The following is a 15,145-nucleotide window of genomic DNA, read 5'->3' as shown; positions in this document are numbered from 1 at the left end:
GCCCTCCTCCGCTGGCTGACAGGCTTAACGTGGGACATATGGGAAAGGGCTTCCCCCCCCACCCCCCTTCTGTGAACCACACATATCCCTGCCAGACCACGGTCCTGGGATGGCATTGTTGGATAATAACACACAGGAGACAGAGGCCACCTCGTAGAAAATGAGTCGGGGCCGGCGGAATGGTTTCATACCAGGGAGAGAGACTAAACATGCTGTCTGTCGATGAGGGGAGGCACTCAGGCTTGTATTATTCTTGACTGGCCTATTTTAGCCCAGAGACCCACATTAAAGCTGTGTGTCTGGGTCAGCCTGCACTCTGAGAGCTGAGGATTGGCCGTCCGCATGGAGCTTCGGGAATTCTGCACTGTGTTTGTGGCGTTATTCAGGAGAAACAGTGTGGGTAAGAATGGACGCAAATCCAACATGGGGTAAGTTGGAGTCCGTCAGATCCATGTGTGTGTTTTTTTTTTTTAGGATCTGTGTTTGGGATGTTCTTGTTGTGAGTAAAGGCTTATCTTTTTTTTACTTGGTCCTGTTCAACAGAAATATTGCTTAGGCCTCGTCGTTTTCTCTTGACAGGTAATAACAGTCATCCTATTTGAAGTCTAGACTGCATTGAAAGTTTTGAGGATTAAATGGCAGGAAGTAGCCAATCTGTCTGTGGACGTTTTTGACAGATCTGAAATAATGGGACTAGGCCATTTACCAGACAGGATGTGGGGAGACCACCAAAATGCTATCTCACCTTTAATAGGTCACTTTGGTCCATGCGGTGGTGTATTCTGATGACATGTCAGACACACCTTGTTCACTTCAGTGTTTTTTCTTCGACTGCTATATGAAAGCACTCAGCCATATGGGTTACCCATACCTGGGGCTGAAATTGATTGGAGACTTAATTGTACTTCCTGGTTTCAAACACTGCTGACGTGTTTGAAATACAGCTCGCCCAGTCTGAGGGTCAAACAAGTCAGACACAGCTTTCCTCCCCTCCCCTCTCTCCCTGAACGAGGTTCTCAATAGAAGGTCATTCACGACCGCTTTGATTGTAACCACATTGAGCAAGAGGGTTTGTAAATGTATATGAAATGATGTTCAGCTTGTATATTCAAAGCTATCTTTCATGGTTCCACTGGGCGTTAGGCTTGTCACCAGGATATATTTCATTTGCTAAAATAGTTTGGATTTGCATCAAGTACAATTGAAGTGATAAGGACTTTAGAGATTCATCATTCCAAAATCCATTACATATACAGTATACATTTCTCCACACGGATATACAGATAATCAAATTTGGTAGGGATGAACTTTATGTAAATTACCTTCTGATGCCTAGATTGTTGTGAAGAGTTATTTTATACAAACAGTAAATAGATGTGTGATATTCATTTGAGGGACATTTTAGATGGATTAATAACCTTAATCTGTGTTTATTATCGGAGTGAAATGATAAACCCCTTTTTATTTCATTATCAAGCGTGAAAAGAAAAACGCTTTAAAAGCATTACACACTTAAAATAACCTTTCAGTTCTCACTCCCTGCTAATTTCACTGCTAAATAGCTTTAGATATTTGTTGGAATTTGTAATCAGTACCCCATGAAATGTGATTATTGGGGGGTAATTGTCCATGACGTTCCTATTTGTGAGGTTCCACCACATGAATCATAGGGAAATGTGGGGGGGGGAATAATTGAAGCTGAACTTGAATCCCCTTTATTTAAGAAAACAAAACAGAACAGAACAGAGTGTTCCTCTCAGGCCTCTATACTGTGTACTATATGTTCCCCCAGGTCTCTATACTGTGTACTCCATGTTCCCCCCAGGTCTCTTATCTACCTCTGCCATTGGTGGTGCTGCAGCCAGCTGCAGTGTGAAATATAGTTGCTGAAAGACAGCTGAGATATTTATTTTTTTACTTTCGACTCACCTTTCACATGTAGCTGATAAACTCTGATGTCACAGCGTTACGACTGAAACGGGGGTTCATCTAAGCCCAGTTATCTTACAGTGCCAAAGCGTCTGTTTGTCAAGCGCTGACAACTGGTTCTCTTCACAGAGCACATGTACAGTTGGGGACAGTATGGCATTAACAGGGACTTTGAGTTCAGGTTGAATGAGTCATAGACATGTACATCACACATCAATATGTACAGAGGCTACTCCTGGCCCTGCATCCCTGTTGGTTTGTATGGACTACATCCGGGGGCCTCCCTGACTTCAAACACTTTGGGGAATTTAGCCCATGTTGAAGTCATTCCTCTCAGCCACCACTGGCAGGCATACTGCAGGGACTTTTACTGCTCCTTCCCCATCATCAAAGAGGTGTCTCCATTGGCCTGCGGAACGGGCTTCCACACGTCCGCCGCTCGCTTGCGGCCACTTTGAACCAGGAATGAAGTGGCACTGCAAACCAGCTCTTTCAAACCCACCTCAGCACCATTAAAAAACACAAAGAGGCTCTTTCAGGTGTTGGCTAGCTGCAGACATCAGTTTCAAGTAGCCCTATCCCCCAGCCCCCCAGCCCTCTAGCCCTCTAGCCCCCCAGCCCCCCAGCCCCCCAGCCCCCCAGCCCTCTAGCCCCCCAGCCCCCCAGCCCTCTAGCCCCCCAGCCCTCTAGCCCCCCAGCCCTCTAGCCCCCCAGCGCCCCAGCCCTCTAGCCCCCCAGCCCCCCAGCCCCCCAGCCCTCTAGCCCCCCAGCGCCCCAGCCCCCCAGCCCCCCAGCCCCCCAGCCCCCCAGTCCTCAGCCACAACAGAGGGGAGCAGGGAGGAGAGAGACATCAAAGGAGCCCACCATCCTGCTACTCAGCTATGTGAGGGTCACCGGGGTCATACCACCACCTCCCTGCACACACTGGCATTTAGTCTGCTGTATACGGCTGAGTGGTACTGTAGGGCTTCAAATGATTTCATTTTTAAAAAAGATTGTCAATGCTGAGAGAAGAATCAACATTTGGATGTAGTCAAAGCCTATGATTCAAGATTCAAGATTCTTTATTTGTCACGTGCATACAAGTATACAGTGAGATGCAAAAGTGACAGTGCCACAGAGTAGTGCAACAATAAAATAAAATAGAAATAATAAAAAATATAAACAGTATGAACAGTATAAGCAGTATAAACAGCGGTGAAGCAATGGCTATGGCAAGGCTTGTTATATGGCTCCTATTTCTCCTTAAGGGCATACAGAACACAAGAGAGGAGTAACACACTCTCTGTATAGTATGAGTCTGTAGATTCATGTACTCGTGCTCGTGCACCCCCAAAGGCTTTTAGCAGGTTGACCGACAGGACACAATCAAATAATCCATGCATTATCGTTTATCTCACAGTGTATCTTTGCTCTATAAGTGTAGCCGTCGCCCCCCCCCCCCACTCCCCCCATCCACATTGATATTCCGCTCCTGAATGTCACTCTGGTTTCATCTGCACGTCTCTTTGTACTCAGTGGTGGAGGTCCAGCTGGGTCAGTGGAGATAGGCTTGTCTCACACTCTCTGTCCAGAGGTCGCCGGTCTCAGCGGATGTAGCAGGATGTATGTAGCAGCAGGCCATACAGTACAATGATACTGTATGGCAACCTGGGAGTAACAGAGGTCATTACCATTATTCATGAGGAACAAGACTAACACTCTGATACGGGCTAAAAGTCTCCTGGTTTGCATTTAGATTAAATGTTTTTTGGGCCAAACCGAGGCACAATTTGATTGAGGTCTAGAGGCAAAGAGTCACTGACTTAATCACAGTCTGCTTCACGGAGTGCACTTTTCAACCTCCCAGGCACCATATGTACCCATTCAGCACCACACCATGGTGTCCCACATGCTGCACTGGGCAGGGAGGTTGGGATGTGATCCAAACCCACCCGTTCCATGTGTGTTTATGGCTCTGATCCAATCCATCAACCCCCCCTCTCTCTCTGTGTGTGTGTGTGCAGGATGGAAGAGACTGTGCGGACCCTGCTGCAGAATCAGGGGGTGCTGGAGCAGACCGCTGTGGACACTGTGGACATCATGAAGGCCTACAAGGTAATGCCCTACCACACTACACTACATTTCCCAGCATTCCTCCACAACACAAGTCGCCCTTTCCTGTACGACACTTTTGCACTCGACCGGATTGCAAGAGTTTATCCCAGAGAGGCTTGTGAAGGCTGGTGCGTAGGTGTACTCCTCAGGGAGACATTAATTTCCCATTATTGTTATTGTTGCCTTTGAGTCATGAACCCAGCCTCAAACTATTCATGGCAACCAGACTTGTTGTTGTAATCAGACTCATTACCAGAAGTTTAATTAGTTGTGTTAAAGTAATTGTGAAGTTCTTACTTGTTAGAGCAGAGGTGTGATTGTGTAAGACAGAAATAGACTGTAAACTGTTAGACTAACCCCAAATGTCAATAGTTTCTTGAGTGAACAGTGTATCAGAATAGATTAAATTAGAGTAAATTAAGTAATGTACAGTACTTATTGTACATTACCAACAAGAACATGAAATTATAGTTTTTCATAGATAATTACTATTAACTATTGTTAACTGCTTAGAAGTTCACATTATTAATTGCAGTGTACTTAATATAACTCAGATGCTAAAGGTGCTGTTAAATCACCTTGATTTCTGCGATGCATACATCATCATAAAAGCTCAAGATAAAATATTTGAAAAAAAGTCTGTCATAAATGATAATGTGTAAAAATAATGGGCAGAGTAAAATATGAATGTCATCACGAAAAATGAAGGCATTGTGGTTTGCATTTCAATGAGGTTAATGCATGTGAAATGAGCTTGGGCCTTTTTGGGGTGACGCCGGGGAGTGTAACTCTCAGCAGCGGGGCAGTCCATTCTGGGCAGGCCATTCCACACACCAAGACAGCAAGTGATTATTCAAATGATGTGATTATAGAGAATAAAGCCAGCCCGAGGATTAATCAACCTGAGTAGATTATTAAACATGGAATTAGAATCTCTAAACTAGTGCCAGAGAAGAGGATCTAGTACGTCATTTTGCGCTGTGTTAACTGTGTGCCGTACACACTCATGTGCAGTGAGAAACACGTGTTGCTTTCCAGCTCAACAACACAACTTAATCATCATGACAAGTGCAGATCTGCTCTGCAGACCAGTCTACCTGCTGTACAGTATATTTGAGAAAGTCTGATCATTGCCAACACTCCTTAGTACTGTTTAATGAGCAATCAGACAAAGTAACACAACCCTAATAAAAATCATACATATATCCACAAGTAATGACGCCATTACTTGTGGATATATGGGTCTTAAAAATATTGGTAGGAAGTACTATTCTAGTCTTAAATAAAAATGTCAAAGCCATTGGCCAACATAGCAAAATCACCAATACGTTTGTAAGATTGTGATTTGTTGTCAACAAAGTAATATTAGTTGGTGGAAAGACACAATTTGAAGTTCCTGATCGGGGGGGTAGTCATGCTTTTGATACATTTGGCTGCTGTTTAACAGTGTGAAGTTTCTCTGCTCATCCATCACTGCCATCGTCGTTGCTGCGCCCACAGCATTACTGGGGAAGGTATCATCAAACCTGACAATTAACTGTCAGCAGAGAGGATGGAATGAAAAATGTGACAAAGGGGCACAGCCATACATCAGAAGATTACGATTGAATGCTTTTGTGACGTTTATGAAAAAAAAAAAGTCCTATTTCATTCAAAGCTCATTACCTGGCTGTGGTTGTCGCTGTAGGCTGCATGTCATCTAACCCCAGCGCACGTTCATCCCTACTGTCGGTGGCGGAGATTTGAAATAACATACGTAGATAAGACTGTTTGTGAAATGGATCTAGCGAATTAAAAGCCACTGGCCGTTCCAGTGGACTAAGACATGTGAAATCTATGAAGAAGCCTTCTCTATCTCATAAAATCTATTTAAGATTAATGTCCTCCATACAGCATGACCCCTGGCTGTTGTGTTACTGTACAGTACCTTGGGGAATGCATATTCAGTGGATTTGGAGATAGATGCCCAGTTTAGTCCAGCGAGGATTAAGCATTTTGTTTTATCAGCAGATCACATTGGTTCGGAGGAAGCTAATCCATCATAAATCCTAGCGGTATTGTTTTTATATTTGTGTATGAACTCAGAGGAGGTGCATTAGACACAATATTTAAATTGATGTCATACTGGCAGTACCTTGAACTTTCAAACATAAAAGAAAACGGTTTAGATTCACATGCATAAATGTCTTCCTTTGTTCTTAGGAATGTGTGAGGAGAAGTACATAAGTGACACTGTGTACTGTATAATGTCTTGCATGTACAGTAGCTAATTAGTCTTGCTAATGTCAGGGTGTCTTCCAATCTGAGAATCATAGTGAGCGTGCCAGCAGGCCATGGGATATCAGGACTTCATTTAATTGTCTTCCTATTAATTTCCGCCTGTGTGTATTAAAGTCACAGCCGGAGACTGCGGGAAGGAGGTGGGGGGGTGGGGGGTGGGGGGTGGGGGGTCCCCTATCGCAGACAAGATGAGAACCCTCAAGGTCATTGCCACTCTTTGGAAAACAAGTGAAACACGATTAGGGATTAAGGGATGTTTTTGAGTCGTGTTGTTGAATCTGCTTCTTTCTTCTCCCCGGTCCTCCCTCCCCTTCTCTTTTCTCTCTCTCTCTCTCTCTCTCTCTCTCTCTCTCTCTCTCTCTCTCTCTCTCTCTCTTTCTCTGTCTCGTTCTCTATCTCTGTCTCTCTTTTTCTGTCTTTCTCTCTGTTTCTCTCTTTCTCCCTTTCTCTCTCTCTCTGTCTCTCTCTCTCTCTGTCTCTCTCTTTCTCTCTGTTTCTCCCTTTCTCTCTCTCTCTGTCTCTCTCTCTCTCTCTCTCACTCTCTCTCACCCCCATCGTCTCCTCTGTGTGTCAGGACAAACTCTCAGAGGAGGTGCAGAAGCAGCATGACAGCCTGGAGGAAAGTGGCCCGCCGGCAAGGAAGGTTGATCCGCTGGCCGATGTCAGCGAAGCGGAAGAGGACAAAGACAAAACCAAGCTCCTTCTGGAGCGTCTCCGGGCCCTGGAGGTACGCTAACGTGGCGCCGGCTTTTCTTTTTTTTCGTCCTCCTTCTCCCTCTGTGACTAGCCCGTCTCTTGTTGTCTCCAGCCTCAGCTCTGTCTGAGGCATGACGGCTTATCAAATCCTCATGCGCTCTGGGTTTGGAGAGCAAAGCACTCCTAAGAGGGCCTGGGCATCAGGCTTCACTAGAGTCTTTGTTAGTTTCCACAGAGCTCTGGGACGGAGCACTTCACCACGTGCTCTCAGCAACAGTTGAGTCAGAGGTACATAGAATAGAGTAATCCTCCCTGATTGTTTCCAACCGAACCCAACAGACAGTCTTTCATCTCCTCAGCAATTAAGGGACTAAGTCTATTAAGACTTAATCAAGTTACGCTTGAAGACCCACCTCCTCATTTCCAAAGTGGCCCTTGGGCTTTGGCTGATGTGGCAAGGGCCTATGGCTAATGTTCAAAGACGGGATGTGCCACATGAATAACGCCACATGAAAACAAGAGGGCTACTCACACTTCTGGAATTTGACATGTTATTGGGGGGGTCTGTTATTAAGAGGTTGTAATAGAAGCATATATCAAGTTAATCAATCACCTAATATGGAGGGGCCTTCTAAAATAGAGAAACGAAAGGAAGCTGTAGATGAACCGCACTATGGCACGCTGTGAGTCAGCGTGAGATACTCGAACACCCACTCGAACAGCCGAGCATCTCAGTCCATCGTGGAACCTCCACTCTTAGAGAACACGACCAGAGAGAGGATCCGAGCTGAGAACCGCCACAGTCTCTCCCACGTCGTTAACGTGACACTAACTTCACACTGACAGAAATGGCGGCTGAAGCTAATTAGAACAAAGTGCTGGGTAATTGCTTGTTGCTTTATGACTCCCAGACAGTAAGTTATCTCCAGTGATTGGAAATGGCTGGCCTGTCTCCTGATCCGTTAGAGGGAGCGCATTACCCAAACGCTACATTCTAAATGACTGTATCGAAAGTTATCTGCCATTTTATTCCGTCCCACTGCATCGGTGATGGATGCTCCTCCAGGAGAAGCAGCTAAAACAAAGGCAAGGTGATACATCACTGCCCTCTGTGGTATAGAAATGCTGCTGACACTAAATAAGGGCACCCACAGTTATTTCCCTGCCAAGCTGATACCATTCATTAACATGGATGGCACGCTACGCCTTATAAATGGTACCTAGTTTAAGCTCCGATTGAATCATTTTTGAAAAGCATTCTTTAATAAAAAAAAGAGCCGTGTGTTTTTTGAGATGTGAAGAGATATCAATGTTCTATTTTTTTTTTTTTGTCCCAAACCCACTAATGGAAGAGGGTTTAGTGAGTGATTCTAGATCCAGTCGAAGGAAAGAAAGTTGTGTCTGGAGTGGACAAAAGGTCATTTCAGTATGGCTTCAGGGTATATCAACCTTTCCACCGGTGGAGGTTGGTGGAGGTAGAAATCAGACGGGCTCATTGTAATGCATGGAATGGAATGGAGGAATGGCATCGCCATCTGTGTTTGATACCATTCCTCATTCCGTTCCATGCATTACAATGAGACACCACGGTAGGACTGCTGGACTGGTATGCCTGGGTCTTGGGTAGTATGTCTGCGGTTGGAAAGCCTTGCATGCCCAGTCTGCCCAACCTGCCATGCAGCTTGGCACAGTGGTGAGCCGGGTGCCAGGGAAAGGCCTGGTGCAGGCGTCGTAGGAAGACAGCTGGCACTATGTCTCAGAAGCACAGGGCTGGCTCGCTCTTGTTCAATTACAGAGGGAGAACTGACTGTGGTGGAGCCAGCTTCCAGCCCCCCCACCTCTCCTCCCCATCATACCTGCTGGGAGCCAGAAGCAGCAACTCATGCTGTCCATCCTGCGGTTCTCTAAATATCTCCCACACAAGAAACATAACCAACATGACCAAACTAATACTGCATGTCATTATTGTGTTGTATTGAACTACAGTTCTTTCACTACATTTGCTAGAACTACTACATCTGCGATGTTGCCATATTGGCAGGATGAGGGCATTACTCACTGGACTCTGGTTTGGAATGGTCCCCACTGTATTTAACAATGACGTGTTTTACACATGATTGTTTGAAGCTACAGTACCTCTTTGTTCTTCTTTTCATTGCCTCCTATAACCATTTTTTATCAGGGCAATATGTCTGCTATTTTAGCCTGTTTTCTTTGTTGTTTCATTGTGTAAACAAAGTCTAACAAAATAATTCTAAAAGCTTTTGGTGCAGGCAGAGCAACTTTATTTGTGAATACATGTTTGCTTTTTGATGTGTACCTTAAATTGTATATACTTAGATGTCAAAAATAATTTACATGGAAAAACAAATCAACCATATAACAAGGCATCTCGCTTGTACTGCAATGCTCTTGTTTTCCAGAGAAAGAGCCATTTGCATGAATAATATAGAACTTGTTACTACCTTAACTATGTCTATGAATGCACAGCTAAAGCCGTGCATAAGTGCAATCTCAGCAATATCAACTGTGATCAGTATCTGCCTGCACTAAAAGCTTTTTCTTCGCCTAGAGCTCCATCCCATCCAAGTACATTAAAGCCAGTAGAATATTTAGGCTGAAATTATTTGGTCTGTGTTTTAATCAAGGGGCTGGCAGTTTGTATTAAAGGGCAGGGGTGAGAGGAGCGTGGCAGTTGTGGAGAAGCTGACAGGCTCTAATACGCCCTGGCTGCTTTTGACAAATGAGAGCCCGATGAGATCAATAGGCCTCTTGCTTAAAGGTGAAGCAATATTGCTCTGAACACGAGGAAGTATTCACATTAGCCCATTCTCCAAACGTCTATGTGTGCCTTGAAGTTCAGCATCATCATTTCAATCTCCTTGACCTTTTGTTGGGATACTTCTGTAGACTTTATTGGTTCACCAGATCTTCTGTTGACACATGACCTTTTCAACCCCTTGAATGTTCTCTGTTGTTGTTGTTGTCTTCTTAATGTTATTTCATCCTCTTTTACCACAGTATGTGATTTGTTGCAGCAACAGCCTCTTAGGCAGACATTTGGAATACCGGTGTCCCTTTTTATTTACGGAATGCACCCTCTTTTTCATTTTTTCTATTTGAAGTACAGTATGTCACATAATATACTCCATGTAAGCACTTCATCATGTTCTAATGAGAAAATAAATAGTTATGACTGTTAATGTTCACTGTTCTAAGAACAACAAACATTTCTCAAAATAGTCCTTCAAATAGAGGGCACCCTAGTTTTGCTTTAACATAGCTTAACTCATTCATCAATACTGTTTTTAAAGGGGATCAGAAAACTGATTAGTGAAGTGCACAGTATAAATTGGCTTTGATGACAAACTACCTTTTTCACAGGGGGGCAAGCCTACAGTATCACTGAGTTGATGTGTGTTTGGTGTTGATCCACAGGAGGAGAACTCGGCCCTGGCGACGGAGAATGAGAACCAGAGGGAACAGTATGAACGCTGCCTCGATGAGGTGAGTGCAACTTTCAAATTCACCTGGCCTGAACCTCACATAACTGAAGGGGAACTGTTCAGTAAAGTATGTTATAACCTGTCATATGCAGTGTGTCAAAATAGAGTATACAGTATTTACAATACATATGTTTCGTGACCTTCTGTAATGTTTCAATGCACTGCATTATTCCAGCAATGAATGATGTCTTAGAAAAGGAAATCTAATTATGGAGTCATACTGTAGGTACATGTAACAATGATGATCCACATTGTGTGTGCAAGAGACCAGGGTAAATGGCATCCTAAGGGACACAAATGACAGGGATTAATGAGCTCCTTGGCTTGGTTTGCTCGCTGAGTCACTTTGAGGGGAGTCAGGAGGCCGGTGTGCCAGGAGGGACAGACTGCCTAGTACTGCCTGGTGCCAGAGATCAGAGAGAAAGAGAGAGAGAGAGAGAGAGAGAGAGAGAGAGAGAGAGAGTGGGAGAGAGACAGACAGAGCGAGAGGGGAAAGACAGAAAAGATCACGTGTACTCAGATGTGTTGTTATTCCCAGTGAAATTGTGTTGGGCAGTTGCTTCGCAATGCTACTGAGATGTGAGAACGTTTGCATCCTGCTCAGCCTTGGTGGCTAATGCCTCCGGTGGATTCAGCCCAAATCCCTTTTCCACTTCCCTGCCCTCACCCAGACAGGGCTGTTGTGTTGTCTTGTCTTCTGTTGCCCTCCGTGCCGAATATCCTCTTATTCTGAAGGGAGCTCGGCTTACTAATGATCATGTTCTGATGGGGGAGTCTATGCTGCTCTAACAACAGTGTAGGGGGGGGGGGGGCTACTGCATTTTATAGAAACTGTAGAACATGTGAGGTTTGTTTTGTAATGGTTGGGTGATTGTGTTTAGCAGATGACCTCCTGCTTGTTTGCTATGCTAGTTGGGCTGTCCACATTCAAATAATTGAGTAAACACACTCAAAAGGAGCTCGAACAATAGCTTATTTTGAGGTCTCCATTGGAAGATAGTGTACAATGAAACCCATACAGCAAGGGCAGCGCCGCCATTCAAATGTGAATCCTAAATGAAGATCCTCAGATCATTATGTGTTGTGAATAAGTGTCCCTCTGTTTTACAAAAGCAAATTATACTCCCAACAGTGCTCACTTGATCATATCTCTTCCACCTCCCATCATTCAATAAGGGGAGCGGACACCTCGAAAAGCCGATGCGAGTTTACAGTGTATTAATGAGCAATCAATGGGCTGTAATCTGAGTCAGGGTCGATGGGCTCTGTGGTCTAAACTGTGGCGGGCGTGAGACGCTCTGCGACCGGGCCCAGGCACAACAGTGCTTTAGCCCACCACGTCCCTAGCCTTACATCAGCCCAGCGCTGTCAATACAGGATCAACGGAAGACAATTAAACATAATGAAGACATGTGCGGTCCAATCTGTTCCGCTCGGCTGCCTGCCTCTGGCCTTCTCTGCCACCCCATCTGGGATTTATTATGATTGGGGCCATTAAGAATCAACACACTCCTCCTCGGGAAGGAAGACAGAAAAAAACGGTGTAATGTATTGTGCCATCGTGTTCACTAAAGCCGGTAATAATTTTGGAATGCTGGAACTTCTGGATGAATTGGTTGAGGAAGTGCAGCGTCAGCACTGGCAGGGGCAGTTGAGAGAGGAGAGGAGGGGTCAAACAGGGCCATCCAGTCTCTACTTTCTGCTTCCCTTATAGGCCTGATGATCATGGTCACACCATGATTTTTAATGAAATACAGTATGTTACTAATTATTCCTTTTGTTCTCTTTAAGGTTGCTAATCAAGTTGTGCAAGCGCTTCTCACCCAAAAGGTTTGATTCTAATTGATATGGCTTTGTGTTTTGGATATTTCTCCAGTGCTTCAGTCAGACCCAAATATCTTAGACATGCTACTGCTTCCTATTTGTGAGCATACAGTATCTAAACATTGTTAATGCTTTGTTAAATAGTTAATTTTGCTAAAAGGTCTCTGCGTTCAGTATGTAATAACTTATACACTTGTATTGTGTTCATCTCCAGGACCTGAGAGAGGAGTGTCTGAAGCTTCGAACCCGTGTGTTCGACCTTGAGCAGCAGAACCGGACCCTGAGTGTTCTGTTCCAGCAGAAGGTCCGACCCGCCTCAGACCTACTCCTCCAGGTAGGGCTCTGTCCACTTTCCTTCACTCAGAACCATTATAGAATCTCAACCTGTCCAATCAGCTACACCTAGAACCAGCACAGAACCTCACACTGTCCAATCAGCTACACCTAGAACCAGCACAGAACCTCACACTGTCCAATCAGCTACACCTAGAACCAGCACAGAACCTCACACTGTCCAATCAGCTACACCTAGAACCAGCACAGAACCTCACACTGTCCAATCAGCGACACCTAGAACCAGCACAGAACCTCACACTGTCCAATCAGCTACACCTAGAACCAGCACAGAACCTCACACTGTCCAATCAGCGACACCTAGAACCAGCACAGAACCTCACACTGTCCAATCAGCTACACCTAGAAAACAGCACAGAACCTCACAACACAGTTTTTATATTGACAGGACTACAGTATGACTCAGGAGTTCCTGTGGATGATTTAAACATTACTAGTTGAATTATTAGATTGCGGCTGAGGTTGTTGTCTCAGACACGTCTTTACATGTGGGAGGAACAGGTTCATTGTTGAAGGAGCACGTTATTTGTTTCCGTTACATTTATGTGATATTTATACTCAGAGATATTGGAATCTTCAGTCTTTGTGATTGTAATGCGATTGTGTGCCCTGGTCCCTGAGTACAGATGATGGTGTCATAAAACATCCTCTGTGAGCTGTAGGGCTAAGGCGAGATCATATGAGAAAGTACCCTTTCCTCATGTCATCCATCTTGCACTCTCCCCGGGGACAATGAAGTGCTCAACCAAATTACCTCTAGTGCATCACACCCTTAGGCTCATGACACAGACATACATAGACAGGGTCTGCAGTGGGTAGGAATGCACACTGAGCTCCACTGGCTTTTTCCTCAGAGAGAGAGAGAGAGAGAGAGAGAGAGAGAGAGAGAGAGAGAGAGAGAGAGAGAGAGAGAGAGAGATGTGAGGCGTGAGACAGATTGACAATCATGCCTGTACTACAATGGCTCCATGGATTTTGCTTAATCCTATTTGCCACTGTTGCCATCCAGCTCTCGTTGCCTTGCCAGAGAGGTGTTGGAGCCTCCCACACTGTCACATAGTGAAGGGAGGCCTGGGGGAGGAACAGCGGAGACATGCAGGAGACTACATACTGTGTATGGAGGGGCCGGTGGAGACAGTGCAGTAACATCGAGACTCCTAGTGGTTTAAATGAGGGCTGGAAATGGAACATGTTGCCATGACAGGCTGGAGGAGAGGAGAGTGTGATGAGCACAAGGGAGCCATCAGGGGAAGGATGGAGGAGGTGTTGCTCTGTGTTAACGCCGGCCCAGCCGTAGCCTCCTCCAGCTCCCACTGCATTATTTAACAAGGCAGAACAAGGGAGGAGGAGACAGTTAGGATCATAGGAGCCACGAGGCTGTCAGGTCAGGTGGTTAGAAGCCGAGGATGGAGCAGAATGCACTGCCTGGGAGTTAGAGAACGGTTAAGGTCGATGCATTCAGGTGCACCAACGGACAATATTACAGCGATGTTCTATGATAAAAATGGTTTAATTGCTGGTAAAAAGTAACTCTGGAAGGAAACGAATGAGAATAGTAAAGATTATGCTCATTTCAATTCCTAATAGACCAACCTGACCATGCAGCTGATAAGGAAGGAGGCTTGATGCAGTATGTCCACCACAAGAGTTAGATGGATTCTTTGTTGACTCTTTGCAATCCCTGCAAGTAACTGATGTGGACTTACTGTATGGATGATTGAAAGTCACAGTCCACATTGTCCAGTGAGGGATTACATTTTGTTTGGCAGGAGTACATTTTCATGCCAAAAGATGGTGAGGTTATAGATTCAACATTTTTTTTCAATGAATAAATTACGGCATGGATAGAGGGAAAATATAAATAAATAAATAAACAAATAAATATAAATATATATATATATAATACTAATAAAATAATACTAATAATAGAAAATAAAATAATAACAATAATAATGATAAAAATAACAATAATAATAATAATAATAATAATAACAATAATAATAACAACAATAATAACAATAATATATATATTGTATATATTTGTTACCCATTTGTTTTGGTGAAACAATATGTTTGGGTCATTTCCTGCAAGAATTTATTATAGTGTGTTCAGTTTTTTCAATACAGTACATTGTGTGTTCATGTTCAGGGTGCACATTGGAAGACTAGAATATAAATCTATATTGTCTAGCAGGAGACTCCAGCATTTCACCAGGGAGTAAGCCAGGAATAAAGATTTGTAGCCAGACATTTCTTTGTTATTGTGAAATACATACTGTAGACAGGTTTTCTAGAAGAAAGGATTTATGTACCACTTTGTAACGGAACTATGTTTGACACCACATTAACGAACAAGGAAATAATTGTCACTTGTCAGAAGGATGGGAACATAATTTGTTAAAAGTTGCTCTTACTGCAGGTCACTCATGAGAATTCCCTTAGATGTTAATTAATTCTCC

General features: G+C 44.2%; 1 protein-coding gene across 3 annotated transcripts in view; it reads left to right on the top strand.

Annotated features, from left to right (window-relative positions):
• Positions 1-15,145, top strand: part of LOC310812413 (nck-associated protein 5-like) — a 110,335-nt gene that overhangs the window by 64,931 nt on the left and 30,259 nt on the right. For all 3 annotated transcript variants that reach the window (XR_014554520.1, XM_083680957.1, XM_083680956.1), the window contains exons 5-9: positions 3,936-4,026; positions 6,881-7,033; positions 10,441-10,509; positions 12,300-12,338; positions 12,547-12,666. Coding sequence is in view for 2 of the 3 variants with exons in the window: in XM_083680957.1 (XP_083537083.1) it covers positions 3,936-4,026; positions 6,881-7,033; positions 10,441-10,509; positions 12,300-12,338; positions 12,547-12,666 (472 nt within the window). In the remaining variant the exon portion in view is untranslated. The remainder of the gene's footprint in view (positions 1-3,935; positions 4,027-6,880; positions 7,034-10,440; positions 10,510-12,299; positions 12,339-12,546; positions 12,667-15,145) is intronic.

This window comes from Argentina silus (genome assembly GCF_951799395.1).
Source record: "Argentina silus genome assembly, chromosome: 11".
Lineage (NCBI taxonomy): Eukaryota > Metazoa > Chordata > Actinopteri > Argentiniformes > Argentinidae > Argentina > Argentina silus.
This window is presented reverse-complemented; position numbering and strand designations above follow the sequence as displayed.